The 21531-nt window shown below is 36.8% G+C and overlaps 1 protein-coding gene across 2 annotated transcripts in view; it reads left to right on the top strand.

Moving 5' to 3' along the window:
- Window positions 1–21531, top strand: part of SUCLG2 (succinate-CoA ligase GDP-forming beta subunit) — a 119444-nt gene that overhangs the window by 19960 nt on the left and 77953 nt on the right. Inside the window, exon 2 of one of the 2 annotated variants that reach the window (XM_027640666.1) lies at window positions 3558–3699. The exons of the other annotated variant lie outside the window; for it this stretch is intronic. Within the exon in view, the coding sequence (XP_027496467.1) occupies window positions 3558–3699 (142 nt within the window). The remainder of the gene's footprint in view (window positions 1–3557; window positions 3700–21531) is intronic. 2 annotated transcript variants of the gene reach the window in all.

Below are 21531 nucleotides of genomic sequence, written 5' to 3'. Positions count from 1 at the left end.
TTCTTCATTCTGTCTTTCCTGAGGGCTGAGACCACGGTGGTTAATTTAGCAGAGCTGTTGATGGTGCTGAAAGCAATGAAATTATGGTTGAGTAGAGCTGCAGAGTGGGAAAATAAACAATACAAAGACACATGATGCTGGAGATATGTTTTGTGCTGTGTTAAAGTCTCCTTCTAATATCTTTCAGGAGGAAGGGATGAATTATGGCTGCCTGTGGAAGACTAGTTGTGGGAAATAGCTTTCTTTGAAACCTTTGTAGACTCTTCTTGGGCTGTTTTGAGGCTGTACCTTTGTCCTTTAGCTCTGTTATGGTCAGTCTCAGGCAGAGATTTATCTGTAGGATGTGTGGACATTTAGGATACCCAAGAACTTATGCTATTTGAAGCCCATCTCAAATTCTTGTTAATATTTGGTATAAATGTGTTTGGGAGGGTTGGAATTCAAGATTCCTATACTAATTAATTCTTTTTATTGCTTTCCCTTTTAAGTACAGACACAGATTTATTGCAACCAAAACATCTTTGAGTTGGGAATTGGTTCACAGAATCATCTGTTTACTCACATCTCTAAGATCTCATGGTCACTTTTTTTTCTTCACCCTAAAACACATCTGTCTGCAGCTGTTTTGGTTTTTCAAGATGGTCTTGAAAGAGATGTAGCCATCACAGATTCAAAGCTTTTGCCTTATTTCATCTCTTTAACTGCTTTATTTTTCCTGCAGTTCTCAAGACACACAGTATGTATCCTGTGAGTGCATTAAAGCAAGTTTTTCATGTTTCTTGCTCTTCAGAGCTTCTGGAGCAGACTTCAGATACTAATTTATTTTGTCAAGTAGTTGATTCACGACCAGGACTTTGTCTTCAGTGGAAAGTCTTGATTAAAACTCTTCATTTGGCAGTCAGTAATGATGGTCTCTCTTAGAATCGTGTAATGTAGGAGTAGAAAAAAAGAGTATGTGCTTGCTAACCTGAAGTTTGTAGTCTTTGCTTTTCCATGCCAGCAGTTCTTGGCCAGATCTTTGTTTCATCACCCTTAGGTCTGCTTAGACAGCTCTTTCAAATTCCTTTCTGTGTTCATCAAACCTGTCTGGTTTATAATTTATGAAGGAAATATTGTCGTAATATCTAAATATTAGATATTATCTGCAGTTTTTATAAAAGAACAGACCTATGTCCATATGCTTATGTATATCTGCACTGTATGGATATGTAATAAGATGTTTAGCATCTCAGCAATGGAGTGTCTCTGTGGGACATTTTGAGTTGTATTTTTGAGTTGTAAAACTGTTACATCCCAAAAACACCTGTAACAGGGCAAGAGGATGTTTGGGGACAGAGGTCACTGCAGGTTCCTGTTGGAGCTGTTGGGCTTTCTTTTACTCATTGGCAGGTCAGGCTGAGTTAATGTTGGAGGTGGTTGCCCTGGAGATGACTTTTTTTCATAAAACAAATGTAGCTTTAACTGCTTTTCTCACTGTCATCTCTGTTCTTTATCCCTCACATGTTGGGAGTTATCACCAGTGACTTTATTAGACGGTGACCCTTTGCAGTCCTTATTATTTAAGAGATTCCTTTAAAGATTTTATTACTTAAGCCTTGCAGTTTGAACGAGCAGTGGAGGTGTCTTTGTGCTGCATTGCAAATTCCTGAACTAATTAATTCCTACCTGAATAGAACATTTGAAAGAAATTTGTGTTGAAAGAGACTTTTGTCAAGAAACAATAACAAAAGTCTTCCCCAGAATGAAAGTGCTTGAATATTTTCCTTCTTATTTATTTGCTTTAGATCAGGCTTAGTAATGCATACATGTGAAATGATTCATTGTGCTAAATTATGAGTAAAAGCTGCTTTGAAGACTTGCTGTTTAATTATAAAATCAGTGACCAAACATTTATCAGCTGTATTACTGAACTGTAGAAGTTTTTAGATAAACCTAAAGGGTCCCTGAAGTAATAATTTTTAAAGCCTGGCAGATAACTTATAATAGGAAAACAAATTAAATGTCAACAATTATGAAAGTGACTTTAAATTTTGACCCTACATTTGAAGTATTGAACCAATGTGATAACATATTGTCTGTGAATAGCATGGAGGAATATAAATCATACTGAGGTGTCTGTATGTTGTGTAGAATTGGAGACAGCCATGGAGCAAGCTGACAATGGCATTTTGTTCCTCTAAAACATGTTAATCAGGTTAGGGATAAAAGAATTTAAAATGTGTCGTTCTGAGCTATTTGTAACTGCTTAAGTTCTGTGGGAGTCACTTTTGCAGAAAACATGCAGTTATATTCTGTAAAGGATGGGTTTGTATTTTCTTTATGTGTCTTTTGTGCTGTGTTTCAAAGCGAACAGAACAGATGGGGGGGTTGTTTTTGAGACAACTCAGCATGTAAACCTTGAGTATTGTGAAAGGATGTGTTATTGAAAGACTTTAGCATGGAGGGTTTTTTTCAGTCTAAAGTTACATTAGGATAATATTATTTTATCGTGCTGTTAGGGATCAAAGTATTAGTATAGTAAATAATCTTCTTTGTGTAACATATCTAAATATGTAGCACTAGCTTGCATGCTGTGCTCCTTACTTCAGGAGAAACCAAGAATTGATTGTGGCTGTCTGCCAGACCAGCAGTTTGTCTCTCCTTGTGGGAAGAGCATCTTTTGCTGGCATAAATGGGATTGTCCCATTGCCAGGAGCCAACTCCACCTTTTGCCATTATGCCATTGCCAGGAGTCAGCTCCAGTCCCTTAATTATCCCTTTTGTCTTTAACAGCTTATCCTGTATGAAGAACGTGTCCTTTAAGATGTTCAGTAAAAATCCTGTGACTTTGACAGTGTCTGTACTCAATGTTTACTGCCCCAGGCAGATGTGATGTCCACGTGTTCACATGCACACACCAGCATCTACATTGGGATATTGAGAATGGGAAGGGAATTCTTCTCCAGCTGTTGTTGGCCTGGCATGGCTGATGTGGCTGTGCTGGCATCCTCAACAAAATGCACTTAAAAGCACAACCATCTAAGCACAGATAACAGACCACTGAAAATACATATATTAGTATGTAATTTCTTACAAGATGATGCTAATTCTGTGTAGTTGGTTTTCTGCTCAGATGTGCTGCAATAAATGCTTAGAATAGGTGGGAATAACTTTATAGGGGAGAATTGTATGAAATGTCATGTGAATAAGGGTATTTAATATAAAACTGAATTTGTTTTAAGATAACAGTCTGTTACTATTTTTATAGCATAAAAGCATAAATAGACTTTAGAGTTCAAGCCAAGTTTGCCAATCTGCCTTGATATTAAATGCAAACCATTTTGTGTAGCCAAGTGAGCCTTGTGTCGCTTTTAGAAAATATCTGTAGCTTTCAGAGTACTTTGGATGCACAAATGTTAAGAAAAGGCACTTAGGTAAATCAATACCTGTTTTACCTTTTCTCTGGGTGTCGTTTAACTGCTGGTTTGAGATAACCATAAGGTGGAAGAGCTCAGTGGGCTGTCTCATGAACTGTTCTTAATGAGCATTATTTTATTTTCCCCTCTAATTTTTTCTAGGCTGTTCAATTAACCCCCAGACGATGGCTGAACCTGCAGGAGTACCAAAGCAAAAAAATAATGGCAGACCATGGGGTTACAGTTCAGAGATTCTTTGTAGCTGATTCTGCAAACGATGCCCTGGAGGCTGCTCAGAGACTAAGTAAGTTGACTGATAATGGGAGGAATCTGCTTCACTGGATAGCAGTCTGGGAAATAAATTGCTTTCTAATAAGTTGTACACAGTCTTTAAATTGATGCTTGTTGCAAAGGTTTGATATTTTATCCAGACCATAAATATTTCCTTAAGTTTATATGGGAAAAGTAGTTTATAACAGCAATACTTAGAACTTTATTTCTCAAATGTTTTGTATGCACCATGTAACGTGGATTCTTTAATTAACATTATTTATGTAATTAGGAATAATTCAGAATATGGTTGCTGAGGAACATTATTTGTTATTGTGTACTTGATGTAATTTAAGGAACTGAAATAAATGAACTTCTGTAAAAAGTTGTTTTCAAACAAAAATTTGCTCTAATGAAAAGCAAAGGAAGAAAAGGGTTGGGGACTCTGCAAAATATAAAAAATTTAAAATATATTTAGAACCCAGTTGGACACAGTCTGCTTTAGATGACCCTGCCTTGAGCTGATGGGTTGGATTAGATGTCCTCCAGAGTTTCTTGCAACCTCAACTGTTCTGTGATTCTGTGAAGAAATAAAATATGTACAAGAGACTTTTATACTTGTGTATTTGTTCACCATGTGTGTGTCTATATGAAGAGATTAGAAAAAAAAGGTAAGTTGGGTTACCTGCCATCCCAGAAGGACTTGACAGTGGCTTGGAGAGAAGACCTACTTCTGGAGCTGCATTTTGGTTCTCTAACAACATCCTCATTTTAGTGTGATGAACATATGATAATGTGGGTCAGAAGTGAATTTATGTAATACCTTTTCTCTCAAAAAGAAATGCCTTGAGGTACTTTGTCACCCTGTTCTAACTCTGAAATAATTTTTCTACTTTTTCAAGTTGAGCAGTTTGCATAGTTTTCCTCTTTTCGTTTAGCCTTTGTTAATATGTCCAACATCAAAATGCCAGAGGCCAGACATTATTGTAGTCTAATTGTGTAGTAACAGGAAGGGGTTTTTTTTTTGTTTTATGCTTTACATAATGTACAGGCCACTTAGTTAAATGCACTTCAGTTTTGCACACTGGAAGGTAAATTAGAACAACTTACTCATATCAAAGATCTCATCAGAGCTCAAGTAGCTGAATAGCATTATCATAATGGTTTGCTCAATCTCTAGAAATTCATTAGGGTAGTACATTTTTCAGTGATCAAAACCTTCTTATAACAACCAGTGTACTTGAAAATATATTTGAAACAAAAAATTAAATACAACTGTTATGGTCATTTAGCAGTACAGAATGGAAAAGTTGGACATAAAGCAAAGCACATAAAATTGCAGTGTTTCCTCATGTCTGGATGTCTGAGAAAATCGAGAAGTGCTGACTGAAGCTGTGGCAGGTTTATCACCAATCTTACAGCACTTAAACTTTCCTCTTCGTGATTGAACTTATAAATGGATTGGTCTGTCCAATAACTATTACTATTCTTGATCTGTATAACTATTTGGAGAAATAAATGACTCCATTAAAGGCATGAACCTCCTTTGGTTTATGATGCCAAATTTATTTTAAGTAACCTCTGTAGCTTACTTGCTTTTCAAATCACAGAAGTATCAGTTAATTTAAAAAAAAAAAACAAAACCAAGAAATATTTGCCAGTGAAACTTTACCAGATAAGTTGTATTTTAACAGGGTTGGCTTGTTAACACTTCAGAAATTGTAAGTCAGTGGTACCTTTCTTCTTCTGAGGTAGCTTCATTCAGCCACTCTGCAGTACTGAGTGTTAAAGAATTGTGGTTTCTGGTGTGGAATCTCTTTCTTGTTGAAACGATTGACACTCCATTGATCCTTTAAATAATTAACACCATCCTTGTAATCATTCTGATAGTGTGCTGTTGTCGTGCTTCTAACATGCACTTTGAAAACTAAGCATCAAGAACACCAGTTTTGCTACTAGGTCATTGTTGTTCCAAGATTTAATCAGGTTTATCTTATTTATGATCCCTCGGCAGTGTCTCTGTCACTCAGGTTTATCTGCACAGTTTGCAGCTGAATATGCAGCCACAAAAAGTACAGGGTTATGGGAAAACAAAAAGCTTCAGCCTCCAGGAGGCAGAAAATATTACAAAATAGAATAACCAGTGAAGGCAGCTTTGGGATGTTGTTGATAGACAGACATTCTGCAGTAAATCTGGTGGGAGGCCAATCACCTCTGCCAAGTCCTGCTCAAAAATCTGATGTTTTAGATACTGGGTGCCACATTGCAGCTGTCCTTAACTTTCTCTGCTTCAAAACAAGAAAAGATGCTTGCCAACATATTTTAAAGATAAAAATAAGATGAAGTTATCAAAACTTGAAGGTCAAAGGTTCGGTATTTTTCTTATGAAAGGAAATGCTTTCTATAAATCTGTCATCGTGAATACAGGAGAAATAAGAACTTTCCTTTATAGCCTTACAGCATTACATCACTCACATGGATCTGTGCCTGTGATAAAGGGATACAGATAAAGGGGGTAGAAAATTTCTGTCAAGGAACTTTGTATAAAGTGTGGGATTAACAATTTAATTTCACAATTTCACCAAATATTTTATGCTTGTGACAGAGTTGTCTGTACTGCTGCAGGCCTGTGCTCACCAGTTTTGCTATTGTTGGATTTCCTGTTGATGCAATGGAAAGAGATGAGATTAGATATTTTTTTGCTGCTGTCTTCACTTGTCAGGAAGGTGTTAATGCATGTGTTCTTGAAAGGGTTTGCCTTTATCCAGTATCAGCAGTTTTGTTACACTTTGCTCATTTCCTCTATTCCTCTCTATTTTTATTAATATGTACACTGAATGTTAATTTTCTCAAAGACTTTCAAAACTTACCAACAGCACAAAAGGCATTCTACAAGGAGTTTTTAATGGAATTAAAGGATTGATTTTAATTTTTTTTTCCTTCTAAGATAAGAATGGCAGATGTGCAGAAAATTAAAATGACATCACTAATATTGACTTCAAAAGAAGTTGTACACAATCAAGAATACAGAATTAAGCCCCAAGGAATTCATTGCCTTCTACAATCTAAGCAATTTTCAGGTGTAACTCTTGTAGAGGAGGAAATATTTACAGAATACCAAGCAATGCAGTCACAGTAGTTTTCTGGTATATGTAAAATTGCTTGTTTTTCAAGAGAGGAAAGAAAAAGGCATTGTGCTGTTTTGCTGCAATAGAGTGGTGCTGTTTGATCTGCTCTGTGAAGAAACTCAATCTGTAAAGAGGTTCTTACAGTTCCAGTGCAACTATTTAATAGAACAAAGTGAAATATTTGGGAGCTGAGGTTTTGTCTGAAATGTAAGATGCTTCTGTACTAACTCACAAGTCTTCTGATCTGATTGTCACTTAATTTAGGGCTTGTTTAGCCACAGAGGGCATTTCCATACTTTCTTTTTCTTTTCCTCATACTGCAGAACATATATAGGGAAAAAAATCCTTCCATATACCTACACTGTGAGGGTGTGTGCATTGCCATGGCTTGTGCTGTGCATCATTTCAGGGACCATCATTTTCTCTGGGCTCCTGCAGTAGAAGCCCTTCAATCTCCTTCAGCTCCCGCACTGCTCTTTGTGTTCTGCCTGATGGAGGAGTTGTTAAGGGACCCATCATTTTAAACTAGTAGGTGGACAAAGCTGAAAGGGTTGTAATTATGCTGGAGGGTGTTACTATGCACTGTCAATTGGCTCTTTGAATCAGCAGAGAACCTACAGAGGTGGTTGGCAATGCTGACAATCCTAAATCGATGCTGGAAGCTTGGCGTGTGTTTCTTTTTCTGATTTTTAACAAAAGCAATAGAGTGCTGCCTGTTGCCACTTAGAGTGTTTCATTACATTTAGGAATCAGTCAGGTGCAGTGTTCACACTCTATCACGGAGAAATGCAATTGAATTGAGTGCAGGGTTTTTATTCACTCTTCTTTAAAGAAAATATAACAAAATATAGCCTCTGCATGTCCTATTTCTATTGCTTATGCATGAGGGAACTCATAAAATTCAGTTTTGGACTGAAGGCATGCTTTTTATATCAGGCTGGAGAGGTAAACATGTATTTTATAAAGAACAGAAAAGGTTTATTGAGGCATCTTTTCATGAGGTCATTTACCTGTCACCTATTATTCACCATTTTTTAGACTATTGAAAGAGTTCTCAGTCATGTGAGCACCAGTCTCCTTCCTATCTTAGCTGCTGAGGTGGTTTTTTCCTTCCCGTGGCTGTTTAATTTAAAGGGAAGGCTGCATTTTTAGATGCTGTTTTTGATCCCTTATCTGAAAATTCATCTCTCCAGTATAAGTTGTGATAACTACTTGAAAGCAATTTATGTTTAGAAGGGATCAAAAGTTGACCTTTAGCTTGGCAGTGTCCTTTTTGTGTAGATTATGAAGAAATTGTTGGTGATAATGCTGTCTGCATTTAATCTAACCTTCTGTGTCAGGAAAATTAAAAAGATCCTTGAACCTGACATTTCTGAGGATATTAGAAATGTGAATTCAGGTTCTTTTATGTTATACCAGGAAGTATAAGCTTTTCTGTGATTATCATGTACAGAGTAGCCCTCTATGAAGTTTTATTTGAGCTACTTGGCTACTTAACTGATATTTTTTGACTGTCCTCATGTGCTTTGCTTACATGATTTATTTCCCTTTCTGTTTCTTTCCATCAGGATAGACAGGACAAGAATTGCTTCCTTCAACATTTCTAGGATTTCCATATTTTTTTGCATTATGGGGTTCACTGTGTAGTTATTTCTAAAAAACTCTATGCACTAGGTGGTTATAACTAGCTATTTTTTAGAGCCCCTCAGATTATGCTTCTCTGCATATGTTGAAAAATCACGTGTTGTTGAAATAGAATTCCATGGAGCTGTACACAGAGAACTTGCTCACTGTTGAGGAACAGCTCTCCCATAAGTCCTCTTATTTTCTCTGACAGCTTTTATTAGAGTTTCTTGTACTTAAATTATAGCTTTCTGAAACTATTCTTTCAGGCAAAATAATGCTATAAGTTATTGACTAATATGATTTTATTTTCAAATGGGTAAGTGTTTAGAAAACAACCTTTTAAATTTAATAGAGAACTAGTGGTGGATGAGCTGCCTTTGGACCACGTTCAGTGTTACTGAGCATGAGTATTTCTTTATTCCACTTAATAGCTTTTCACTTAATGTTTTTTTTCCTTGTTGGAGTGGTGAAACCTAAGACTAGAGCGAATCCGCATTTTCCAGCCACTTCTCAATGGTAGAAAGTACCTGTTAATACTCTGTTATTTCTTCTTAGGCATCTCTTAAATGCATCCATTTCAAAGCTCCACAAAATTTGTCAGTGTCTGTGGTTTTAATCTCTGTCCCCTGTTCGTTCATTTCCCTGCTGTTACTTAGACCATTTTCCTTATTGTGTCCATTTGCATCATCCTCCTGATGACCTCTGATTGAGAAAAGCTAAACAGTCAGTTGTTACCCTATTTACCATAGTTAGAACAAATATTTAGCAGTTGTGTATGGCTAAAAGCCACTGTGGGTTTTTGTGCATGCTGTTTTTTTGCTTGATGAAGTACTTTGCTCAGACCACCCTTTGCTTGCCATGGCAATCTTAGAAATTAGTTTCTGCATATGATTAGAAAACATTGATTGTTAATAGTTCAAATAATGTTTTGTCTGTATTTGTCCACATTGAAATGGTTTGATTTTTCTGGAAGAATTTTCCAGGTATAATTGTTCTCCTGACAATTTTTAAATTCTCATTTATGCCTGAAAATGACAAAAATAATAAACTAGAGTAAAAGTTACGAAGGCAATGCCTTTTTTGGTACAGTTAAAGTAATTCTTTGTGGGAAGCTTGATAATCAGTACATCAGTGAGCCAATTTATTTACCCCATCTACTGCATGAAAAAATCAGTCATGGAAAAGCAGAGGAGTTAGGGAAGGTGTTTTAAAGGGTTGTGTTCACTAAACATGCTTTACCAGGGAGTTTGTTAGAAACTCCTGGTGAATTTGAGCAAACCAGGAGTGTAGTACCTATTCCATAGCAGCTCTTTTTCTAGACATTCTTCTTTCCCTCTCACGTTTCTTTTAGGTGTGTTCACTTAATCTGCCTTGTGACCTTAACAGCACAAAGGCACAATTAAAGTGGATTTAGGGTTTCCATTTGACAATGTCACACACAGTGGCTGATGGTGCTACATATCCTTCCCCTGGATATGAACCCTACAATGCTGCTTTCTACTCTTTGTGTGTGTGGTTTGGTTGGTTTTGAATATTTTAACTCCTGCTTGTTCTCCCTCCCCCTTTCTTCCCTCCTCCCTCTGTGCTTCAGGCTAAGAAACTTTATTTCACAGAGGCGCCAGAGAAGTGGCAAACTTTTTAGTGCAGCCATATTTAAGCAGTGCAATATCCTTGATAAACCCTGCAAGGGCTCTCTCTGCCTTGGCTTTTACTGCTGGTCTCATTCTGCCTCTGCAGCTTAGAAATGTTTTTCCACATAAGCCCCTGGCACCTGTGTGAAAACCCGGCAGCTGTCGAACAAACGTGTTTGCTGGTAATGGCCACATGTGCTGCATCCTGCGTGCCAGAAAAACAGGCAGGGAAACTTCCAGCTTCCCTAAGTGTGGGTTTGAGTTTTATTCTTTTTGAAACAAAATTAATAAAAGATTTTGTCAAAGCTCACCGCTGGGAATTGTGTTGTTTCAAGTTGAATCTTTCCGTTTCGAGTGAAATTACAAGTTGTGGCTTTTTTAATATTTTAGGTATGGAAATTCTTCGCAGGACCCTCCATCTCCAGAGGAATTACAGAAATAGTTAATTTAAAATGTATTGTTATGAAAAACAAATTGTTTTGTTTTTCGTATCTGTTCCCTTTGTTAGAAAATTACATGCTGAGAGTGAGTCAGTAAATGCAGGCTTGAGAGTGCTTACATTAGTTGGACATTTTATAACCATTTTTTGTCACCAAACGTCTTCATATTCAGTAGATTTATAGTAATATGAGTAATGACTTGGGGGCTTACAAATCAAAATCTCATTTCAGATGTTTGACACTAATGTTGAGCTGACTTATTGTTCTCTGTGTTGGATTTCTGATCAAATTACCAAAATAGCTACTTGAAAGTAACAACACAAAGTAAAAAATACTCTAGAAATGGGGTACTGAATTTTAAATTTAATGTGTGCCAGAGTGGTCATTTACAAATTTCAGTAGTGTTAAATACACTAGCAGATTTTTGTTAATAAAAGGAGATGACAGAAGTCATAGCTCTTGATTGAGGAATTTTATCAGGTAGTAAAAAATGCAAAATGTTACAAGGAAGGTACAAGAGGACTGCTGGTATTTATCCAGACTTGTCACACCGTATTTAATAGTTCTTCAAGGTAGTTTTGCAGCTGCAAAACAATAACCAGATGCGTAATTGAGAAGCAACGGCATGAAATTTTCATTTTTTATGCATAAAATCAGAACCAATAGACACACTTTATGTATAAGGTATGAAACACTAAAGAACAATGTTTTCTCTATCGTACCAGCAGCTGTGTAAAGGAGAGAAATCACACCATCTACACTCTCTAGATGCCCATCTGCTTCTAAATATTTGGGGATTGATTACTGAAACCAAATTTCATTCTTTTATGGTTTTTTTTTGTTGTTGTTTTTTCCTTGTCTGGTATTCTAGCTTTTATTGGAATGTATGTGATAAAGCACTTGCTTTGGTTTTAATTTGTAAAACCTAAAAATCCACCTGTCACACTAAGTAATTTTTTTTTTTTTCAAATCACCTGTATTTATAGCTGCTGTTTTTATCTGAATGCCACAGCATATCCCCATCTGGGAATGTCTGTTCCTGATGGAAGATGAATGAGTTGTGCTGGTTTTTTAGGATTCTTCCACCACTGACTGCATGCAGAACTGCATCCAAATTTTTCGTTTGATATAAAGTACAGCACTGTTGAAAGAAATAGCAGCTTGTTTGAACAATCATTTGATTGGCACTTGTATTTTAACAATTTGAGACAAGGTATAAAATTGTGGTTCTTGTCTAGAAGCCATGTGGCACTTTCACTTGAGAATTCTTCTGTTATTTCCCATGAAGCCTGATGTGTGTATTTATTTATTTAAAGGAAATGTATGTGTTGATAATTATTGTAGCTTACCAAATACTGTAAATATTGTGGGTTTAACTTGTGAAGGAAAAGATCAAGTTCTCAGCTCTGTAGTTTTTTCTCCCTGGACCTCATTACTGTGGCTGTGTTGGTGGTGTGATCTTGGAGGTCACTGTCATTGGAAGAATTGCACTTCTCTTTACATGGTATCAACCCTCAGCAGGAGACATGGTTTAGATATTAATTCTGAAATAATGTTTATTAGTCAGAAACGTGAAATGAGATGACAAAGCTTCTGAGATTGCTGGGTCTGCACTGTGTGGTGCTACATCTTTTATGTGATCAATCCCAGTGGATAATTCTGTGTTACAAAATTGATGCTTATTTCTGTAAAATGTAGGGGATGGGGTTTTTAATTTAAACTTTTTAGTGGAAGGGCTAATAGCAAAATCATGTTGAATTGAATGAGTATAAAATGTAAGAGTTAATGATGACAGTACTAAGACAGGATAGTTTATAATTGATACTCTCATAGTTTCCCTGACCTCCACTAGTGTCCCCCAGGTGTCACAGGGTACAACAGGAAGGTACAGTTGTTAGATTACCACATTCTGTATATAATTCAGTTGGGGAAATTGCTTTTTTTTTTTTTAATCTGTCAATTGCTTCTGTTAAATTTGTTGTACCTTTTGTCTTTACAGAACGTGGTTTAGGTGGTTTAGGATGGGCTGGATTGATGTGTAAGGATATTAACTTGTACACTTGCTATAAAAGCACATGTTTTTGAGCCAAGCCAGGAATCTCACAACTGGCCTTTCAACTCGTCTGAAGATCAGAGAACACTCAGCGTTCAGCCTCCATACCACAATTCCCTTCTTTTCCACCCTCAGCCTCCTCCTGTCAATGAAATAATCTTAACTGGTATTTTGCAAAGGTTAGTATGACTTGCAAGAGCTTGTTTTATCTTTAAAGATGGGAGTAATTTACAAGCTGAATATATCAGCAGTTGAGAAGTATGATCATAAGAGGCTGTGATTATTATTTTTTTTTTTGGTAGATAATCTCTACCTAAAATGGTAGAGCAGTTTTTGAAGCTGAGGATGTTCTGACATTTTGTTAATCTGCTACTTCTTATTTGAGAAAGTGCTGTGAATTTTAAATATGTTTATCTACATTTCTTCAAATATTTGCAGTTTAAGAAAAGTAAAATATTTCAACACATTTCTGAATATGAAATGTGTCTTTGTAACCCTCCTGGATTCAACTGGGAGATATTATCTTACTCTCTGCATCACAGGATATTTTAAATGAGCCTCCAACCCTTGAGAATGTCATCACAAAAAAAACATTTAGTGAGAATTATGTTCAGGTTAGTTCCAGAAGTTAGCTCTGCTCTTATTTTAAGTGATTTTTGTTTTATTAAGAAAAATCTGAAGTTGACAGTTTTACCTACGTGTGGTATACTCTTCCCTGTCCTGCAGTTAAAGTCAGCTTTTGTTTCCTGCATCATTACGAAGGAGAACATTTTTCTTGTGCCTCCCCTGGGCTTAGTTGGACTGCTCACCTGAGTAAGATGAATACAGCTAAACTCCAGGCTATAAATCTTAAATATATTTATTGTTCTAAATGCTTAAGAACAGCCCTGGGATTTTTGTGGAAAGAGGACAGAAAAGCAGCCATGAAGAGTTTGCTGTATAAATAGTTAATATAAGTCACTGGGAAGATTCACCACTGCTGCACTTCCCTCTACTCCCTGCTAAGTCTTAGCCCTCTATTCCTCCAGTTATTCATCTGTATATTTTAATAGTAGCTTTCCTAATCTTAATGTGTGTTTTGTGCCCCACTGAAGATCATTGTCATAATAATCCTGATACTCTGCTTGTCCAACACCCCCTCTTCTTGTTGTTACCACACATAAATCTTTTACACAGGTTTTTTTTGGTTTAAGTTCAGTGTGGTTGATTTTCTTATTGGCCTTTCCATGTCTTGCCTTCAGTATAATACAGCTTTTGTTTGGATATGTTGGAATAAAAGTGCAACAAGGGAGACTTGAAGCTGATTACTGCAAATTTTACTATCTTAGGAAAAACTATTGTTATACAATTTTGCCCTCTGTTAATACAGGTTCGTCTCATGCTATAAAGTAAACTACCATTTAAATATGGTGATTAATGTATGCTATAAATAACTTGCTTATTATATCTTCTGAGTGACATTCCTATTTGAAGTGCATATGCAGATAGTGTTTATTTAGTTGTTTCTTTGATCCATAAGAAGCCAAGTTAGATGCTTAAAGATGCCTTTGTATGGAAAAGTTAGTTTACAATTTTGAGATGAAAAATTTTCGTATATTTTCATACTTTATGTTGTTGGTTTCCAAAATGAAACTCCTGTGTCCTTAAGTTTATTCAGCTTTGTGAACATTTGCACAATTTGAATGTTATGGATTCCAATTTATTTATGTTTTTTACATTGATTTTTTTACATTTAATGTCCTGTAAATAGTGAGATGTCCAGACTTCCACAGACTGGAGTAAGCATTCCTACAGAAATCTGTAGGCTGATGAAGAAACAAAATAAACCAGTCAAATACCAGGGAGAGATCTTTAAGGGCTAAGATTCAGAGGTAATTTAACAGAAAAAAAAAAGTTGCATATCACTGCAGGTGTCTCCATGATGTCAGAATTGTCAGTTGTGCAGAAAGAATGCAATTAGTGCAGTTAACAGCAGGTAGGGCAATGTTAATTGTATGTTCTCTTGTCTCTCTATGAATTGTTTAAGCTATTTAGAGCCTTCTTCTTTGGCATATTATTAGGTAAATTATTCTGCAAGAGACTTTCTGAGAGTTAACTGTGACCATTATTTACACAGATGTGATTTATACTGCCTCAGATACCTGTTCTGAACTTGACCTTAAAGTAAGAAGGTTGCAATGGAAGAAATGGCAGAAGCATGAAGAAAACTTAATGCAAAAATTTTGCCTTTTAAAGAATTGCTGTATTCTATATCTGACATGTCAGTAAAATCTGGAAATATTTTCTGCAGCATAGAGAGAAGGAATAATCTACTCTAGGTTTCTTTTCAGCAGTTACCTCTTCTAACTTGTAAACCAGGCAGACACAATTATGTGACTCTGTGCAGGAGCTGAGAAGTGGGGTTTTCAATGTGGTAAAGCAACTTGCTGACCTTAAGTTAATGAAATATTAACCAGTTCTCAACAGCTGTCAGGATGTCAGAGAGCACCTGTTACTGAGAATTCACAGGAGGGGCCATTGGGATGGTGCTTAGGTCACTTATTTGTCATTTAAGTCACCAACTATCAGAACCTACACACTCAGCTGGCCCAGGGTTATAAAGCTGGTGTAGAGACGTGATCTCTGCTGCTGACAAGACCAACACAGGTTTGATTCACAGTCCTGCTCATCTGAAGCTGAGAAGGTGCTGAACAGCATCATGCATGAAGAATGTGACCATTTGAGATGTACTTGCTCGCCTGTTATGTCAGTCCCTTTATAGGTTCAGCACAGGTTCAAAACTCTTTAGTCAGCTGCACATTCTCTCTCTTTGCAAACACAGTTGGTGTTTATTCCAATTTTACATTTTTACCCAGAAAAATTCCTTTTATATATGAGTAATTGAGAAAGCTCCAAGTTCCATAGTCTGATATGTCTGTTCACTCATTGTGGTGTTTAGACTGTGCAATTTCATTAAAATATGTAGAGTTCCAGTTCCATAATACCTGCCTTCAGAATCCCCACAGAGCTCAGCTTGCACGAAGCCTAAATGAAACAGCTTTGCTGGTTTCCACATCATGCTGAGGTGCATCCTTTCTTGTGAATGCTGATTGCCAAACCAAAAGCTAATGCCTCTCTGTTGCTTTTACATTCATTTTTCTAGGCTAATTTAGTGTTGTGAAACCTGTAAAACATGAAGTTTAACTGTAATGTATATAGTTATGTCTTTGCTGCTGAGGTGGTGATTGGAGCTTGAGATATAAATGCTAAGCTGTCAGAACCGGTGAGCAGGATGTTTGTATTCCCTTAAAGTACTAGGAAAGGGCTGTTTTGTGAAGTAGGCTTCTAAATAACCAGTGCAGCACTACTAATGATTGTGACTTGTGCCATGTGTATGTAAGTCTATGTACTGCTGTCTTTTAACCAACTACAAAGTGCCTTATTGGATACTAGAAATTGGTTGTCTTATCCTCCCTCCTCTTTGCAAGTTCTAAGAAGCTAATCATATATCTTCAGGAGAATCACAGATTGCATTCCTTGGATTTAAACTTAGCAGTGGTTGGCCTCACTACAGCCTGTTTGATCATAACTCCACAGAATTTGGTGTGCTATCCAGCAAACTGTTCTGAACAGAGTCCTGTGTGAAAGATCAAATGCTGAATTGAAATGCTTGGGCAAAGCTGTGTAAACCTTTCCCAGTTCACAGAAAAAGAGAGGTGAGAAAGACTGGAGCAGTCAAGGGAAGCACTGAAAAACCTGCAATAGGCAGGAGGTTTTTGTGCTTATCAGTGAACATTTGTGTGTCCTCAGCTTTCCTGTGGGGTTCAGGGCAGCTCAGCACTTTGTAAGTTCAGATTTCTTCAAGAACTTAATTAGAAGTTGTGCAGATAACACAAGAAATCTGCGGTCCACGAGTACCAATAATGCCTGTAGGTGTTAGGGAACATTTTTGGTTTCTGACAATATCAACACTTTATTCTGAAATGCAAGTCATGACAACAATCAAAGACATTAATTATTAAATTCAGTAATTTTGATCTCACAGTGGGTTAAAATTGTGTTTAATAGTAACTAACCTATTAAAGCACACAGTATTTCTGATTTGATGATTAGCTTTAATATTCAAATAAGACGATAGAAAACGTGGTGAGCATGGGGAAACCTAAACATCTAAGTTACAAGAATTAGTCTGAGAACTGTGTGAAAGCATGAGATGAAATATATTTTGTTTTAGCAGTCATGGCTTTTTCTGGTGACAACATTTTTCTTAAAAGGTAGCATATCTTTAGATAGTCTTTAGTGGGACATGGACACATCTCATAGCATCTGAGATTTGCACAGTTGTTCTGTTGTTTTTACTTATATTTTATTAGTGCTTTTTAACAGTGAGTAAGATCAGGAGCTTTTCTACTCTCTAGTGCTTCTCACTGAAACCCTGTAGCCCTTTAACATGGTATTGGTGTCCTTAGCCACACCCTCAAGCAGAGGGTGCAGAGCAGAGTTCTGGGGTTACAAGGAACCAAGAACTGATATCTAACATCCCCAAAATTCACTGTATATAATACACTCAGGTGAGCATGGGCCAGTGAAAAAAAGAGCCGGTTTTAAAAGAGTGAGGAAAAAGGAACCATCAAAACAAACATCAGATTCCTCCAACAAGAGCTCCAAAGAACAGCCCTAGACCAGAATGAAACTGTCAAACTTAGGACCCAGAAGAGCAGTGGAAGGATGAGCATAACACCAGGAAAACAGGTAGAAATTAGGAAATAGTTGTGTAATAATTTTATCTGCATTATGACTGAGTCTTTTTCACATATAGGCATTCTTCCTTGTTCTGTAACAAGTAAACCTGCAATAAAAAAAATAATTCCGTTGTTAAGATTATGGATATATTTACAATATATTCTTGGCTTTATATGTCTCTAAATATGTAAACTGTGCTTTCTCTTTGCCCATAAACAAGGTTTTGAGTGTAACATTGCCAGTGGCCAGAGTTTATGCAAACACCTGACAAGTATGACCTCCTTCCCTGAGGCTCAGTTTCTGTATCTCTAGAAGGTTTGTGAGCTGTTTGTGCTCCTCTGCAGGAGGCCAGTATTTGGATTTTGAAACACATCCCGCCTTTTTTTATTATGAAACCACAGTCAGTACACTGGGAGCATTCCCCACTTGGAAGTATTTTTTTACAAGAACAAAAAGACAGTTTCTTTTGTATATAAAGAAAGAAATAGGCTTATGTGCAGGAGTGAAAGATCTTAAATAAAACATTGTCCTTTTTCTACTTTAGTTCAGCTGGGAAAATCAATTTTTGGTTCTTCAACTGCAAAGAAAGATCAAAAGGAAAAACTGACAATCTAAACAAAGGGCAAGGTGATGTGGAATGCTTGCACTCCTGTTCCCTGGTGTGCTTCATACAGGCTCTTGTCCAAGCAGAATATATTTACAGAAGAATCAAGGGTGGGTTTTTTTATCTTTGAATCAACGATGTTGGTACTAAAAGTGACCTGAATATAAAAGTAAAAAAAAAAAAAAAGAAACTACTTTATATTAATTTTGTGGGGTTCTTTGATGCAATATAGACAACAGTTCTCAGATGTGGCAGGTTCCTCATTGCAGAATACTTATGTTTTAAAGAAATGTCATTTTGCTTCATTACAACTGGCCAAAGATAGTCATTATTTTCTAAGCATGTTATGTAATGCAAGAGAAAAAATACTTTTATTCTTGCTTAAACGCCTGCTGGATACATATTTAAATCTTCATATAGAAACTAAATCAGTCAGTGTGGAGGGAAACTTTATGGAGATTGGCCTTTTTGCTTTGTATTGATTCCTATTTTTATCTTTAATAAATAAAACATGATTTATTGTTATAAGCTCATATTTACCAGAGGAGGAGATTAAAGTGTCAGCAGGAAAAAAGAGAAGAGAAGAGTGTGAAAACTTTCTTTAAAACACACAAAAAAAACCACTCTAAACTGAAAAACAACTTGGGAGACCTTCTATGGAGTGTATTAATTATCTTCTGCATAAATGTAAAAAGTTTTAAGTGATTATAAAAGTATATTATTTTAATGTATTTCCACTTTTTGCAGAGAAATATTGTGTAGACATCACTTTTGTCACCATACTAAATGTTAATTCAATGGGTATAATAAGGATAAAATAAACAGGCTGCATCTGACTCGAGGCACATCTTTGCAGGAAAATATTTGTCTGTATGTTTTGTATCAGTGTGTTGGGTCTTTACCCATGCAGGCAGAATGCATTTACATTTGGGACTCGGTACTTTGGCGTGTCTTGGCATGGTAGAAATGAAAATAACTATGTGCAGAATGCTCATTTCAAATACAGATGGTCTGAAGTTTCAAACCCAGCGCTTGTAGCTGGCAGCCCTGGGACATTTTGGAGTGTCTGGTGTTTTCAGGGAAGAGTTCTCTGCACTGCAGCATTTGAAAAACAGAACCTTTAGAAAGTGCTTCCAAATGATTGTCACAAATGACTAGTGATGTATAAAGTTTAGGCCTTTTTGATCAAGACTTGCTCCACCACTGAGAAGGTCCAAGATCTCCTCCCTCTAGTCAGGTGTGTCCAGGACAGTTTTGAAAACAAATCCACTGATTTAAGGCCTTAAATTTGTGTGCCTGTGTAATAGCTTTGCAAGGCTGATGTCATATTGCATAATCAATAAAAATATGTCTTTATGTTTGATCTATGTAGATTTTGAGCCACTTCTAACCACTTGCAGGCTGTTTATTGTGGAGTTAAATCTTACCTTGTGATGACAAATAATGTTCTGAATTAGGTGAGTGGTAAGAAGCCATGTAGAAAAATTATTGTGGTAGTAATGGAATGTGCCTGGTTTTATAACTGTGCTCACTGGCAAGATTTTTCTCTCTTTGTCAGTTCACTTAATTGATTGTGTAACAGGATTGTTCCTGGGAGATGTGGACAGAAAACTGGCAGCTCCACCTGCTCAGCCTGCAATGCCATGGCAGTGTCATTGTGGTGCTTCATCACTTCACTTCTTAGACAGTAGAGCAAAGGTTTGCTGTACCTCTCTGCTGAAAGTAATCCACTCTTCATCTTCGCTTTTATTTGTTGTCCTGTTTCCTCTTTCTTTAGCCCAGGACAGTTGAGAGCTTTAGGACACGTTTACTGCATGGAGCACACGTGACTGATCCGGGTGGCCAAGGTCGGAGCCTTGGATGTCTTGTTCTCTCTATCAACACCTTTTCTGCACTGCTGGCTGGAGCTTCTCTCCAGAGCTGCCCTGGGCAGAGCTATGAAACAACCCACTCCTGGGGGAAATTACTTTATTTCTCACGAAGATTCTTGTTCATTACTGATATTCTTCTCGTGCTACCAGGTCCCTTGTCCCTCTCCAGTTTTCCTGGGTTACAAGCACAGTAACAGTGCTGTACCCTGGAGGTGGGGAACTTTTATGCCTTATTTTATCTTGTGGTTTGGCTTTTGGGGTTCTATACATGCTGCCTCAAAGGGTGGAGCACTTTGTTTTACACAGGCTGTTGTTCTGTGATGTACTGTGGTTTGGTTTAAATCTGTTTGCCTCCAAATGTTTCCTATGCTAAAATCTCAGGAAATTGTTGATATTTCAGCTTTACTACGGGCTACAAGCACATAGGACCTACCCTCAATTTAGTTGCTGCAGCTTTAAAATTCCTTTAACACATGTGGACTTGGTTCTGCAAAAGTCAGCTGAGGTGATGTCAGAAAAGCAGTTTGGTGTTAAAGGACAGACATGGTTTTAGATGTTCAGTTTCAGATCAGTGATAATAAAGTCAAAAAGTTATTATGTGCATTATCAGATTTCATTTCTCATATATCCAGAATGTTTGGCTTTAAAACTCTTTTCCAGAGACTTTGCATCTGATTTACTTTGAAGAAAAATCTATTAATATCAGAACAGCTACTTTTGTGAGGAATTTGAAAAAGTTTACAAAACAAAGGAATTTGTATATACAAAGAAGAAAAAATAGATTGTGTTAAAAAAGAAAGTGCCCCAAAAGAAAATAAGGAATGGTTTAGATTTCATGCAAGATTGTTTAGGACACATGCTAAAGGTAATTTTTCTTAGGGGGAAAAATGGGAAAGCTATGAGTATGGTTGATAATTACCGCAATATCCTTAATTTAGATGAAATCTGTGATTGCTCTTAGAATTGTCACTTTGGGATAAATGACTCTACACCAAGATGTAGAGTTTTACTAGCACTGAGGTAAAATGCTGTTTTTCAGTATTTGTTGGGAGTTAAAACATCAGTGAGGCTTGTAATGTCACCAGTGCTCAAAGAGTAACCTTTAACCTCCTTTTACTTAATATTTGGGTTTTATAAGGTAGAACCATTTTTTGATTGTAGAATTGTTAAAACTCAATCACTGGGATTATATTACTTTTTTATGCTTGGGACTGTATTAGCAACCAAAAAGAGTATTACTGATATTGGCTTTGCCCCTAGGCCAACAACACAGGGTTTGAATTCTCTTCCCTCTGTCCCCAGCCAGATAACTCATTACTGTTATGAGAAGGGTGCAAAGATGCATATCCAGGATGAATTGGTTCATAAATTCAAGTATTAAAATTACCTTGTAGGATGCACACTTTCCCATGGTTTTATTGGGCAGCTGCAATTGGAAATATGAAACACAGTTGTTTCTTCACATCACCTTAATCAGCTAATTAGTTATGGGCCTCTTAAGAAAAGATCTTCAGGAAATACTTAAATCTCTCCCCTGTTAATTGAGGAAAATGTGCACTTAAGTGCTCAAGTTACTTAGGAAATTGTCTTCTTTCAGTCTGTGTCTGTTTTCTCTAGCAAAATGTGGTATTTTAGTTTAAGTACCCAGAGAACTTTTCAGAGCAGTTCTGAAAGGCAAAATGGGCAAATGATTATGACTGTCTTTGGGGTGGTGTATCCTGGTAGAGGGTTGCAGCTCTTTTCTGCTGAGGAGCCATCTGTGGAGCCCTGTTCTGCACCCAGGCTGGTGCC

Source organism: Corapipo altera, unplaced genomic scaffold, assembly GCF_003945725.1.
Source record: "Corapipo altera isolate COAL_440 unplaced genomic scaffold, ASM394572v1 55, whole genome shotgun sequence".
Taxonomy (NCBI): domain Eukaryota; kingdom Metazoa; phylum Chordata; class Aves; order Passeriformes; family Pipridae; genus Corapipo; species Corapipo altera.
This window is presented reverse-complemented; position numbering and strand designations above follow the sequence as displayed.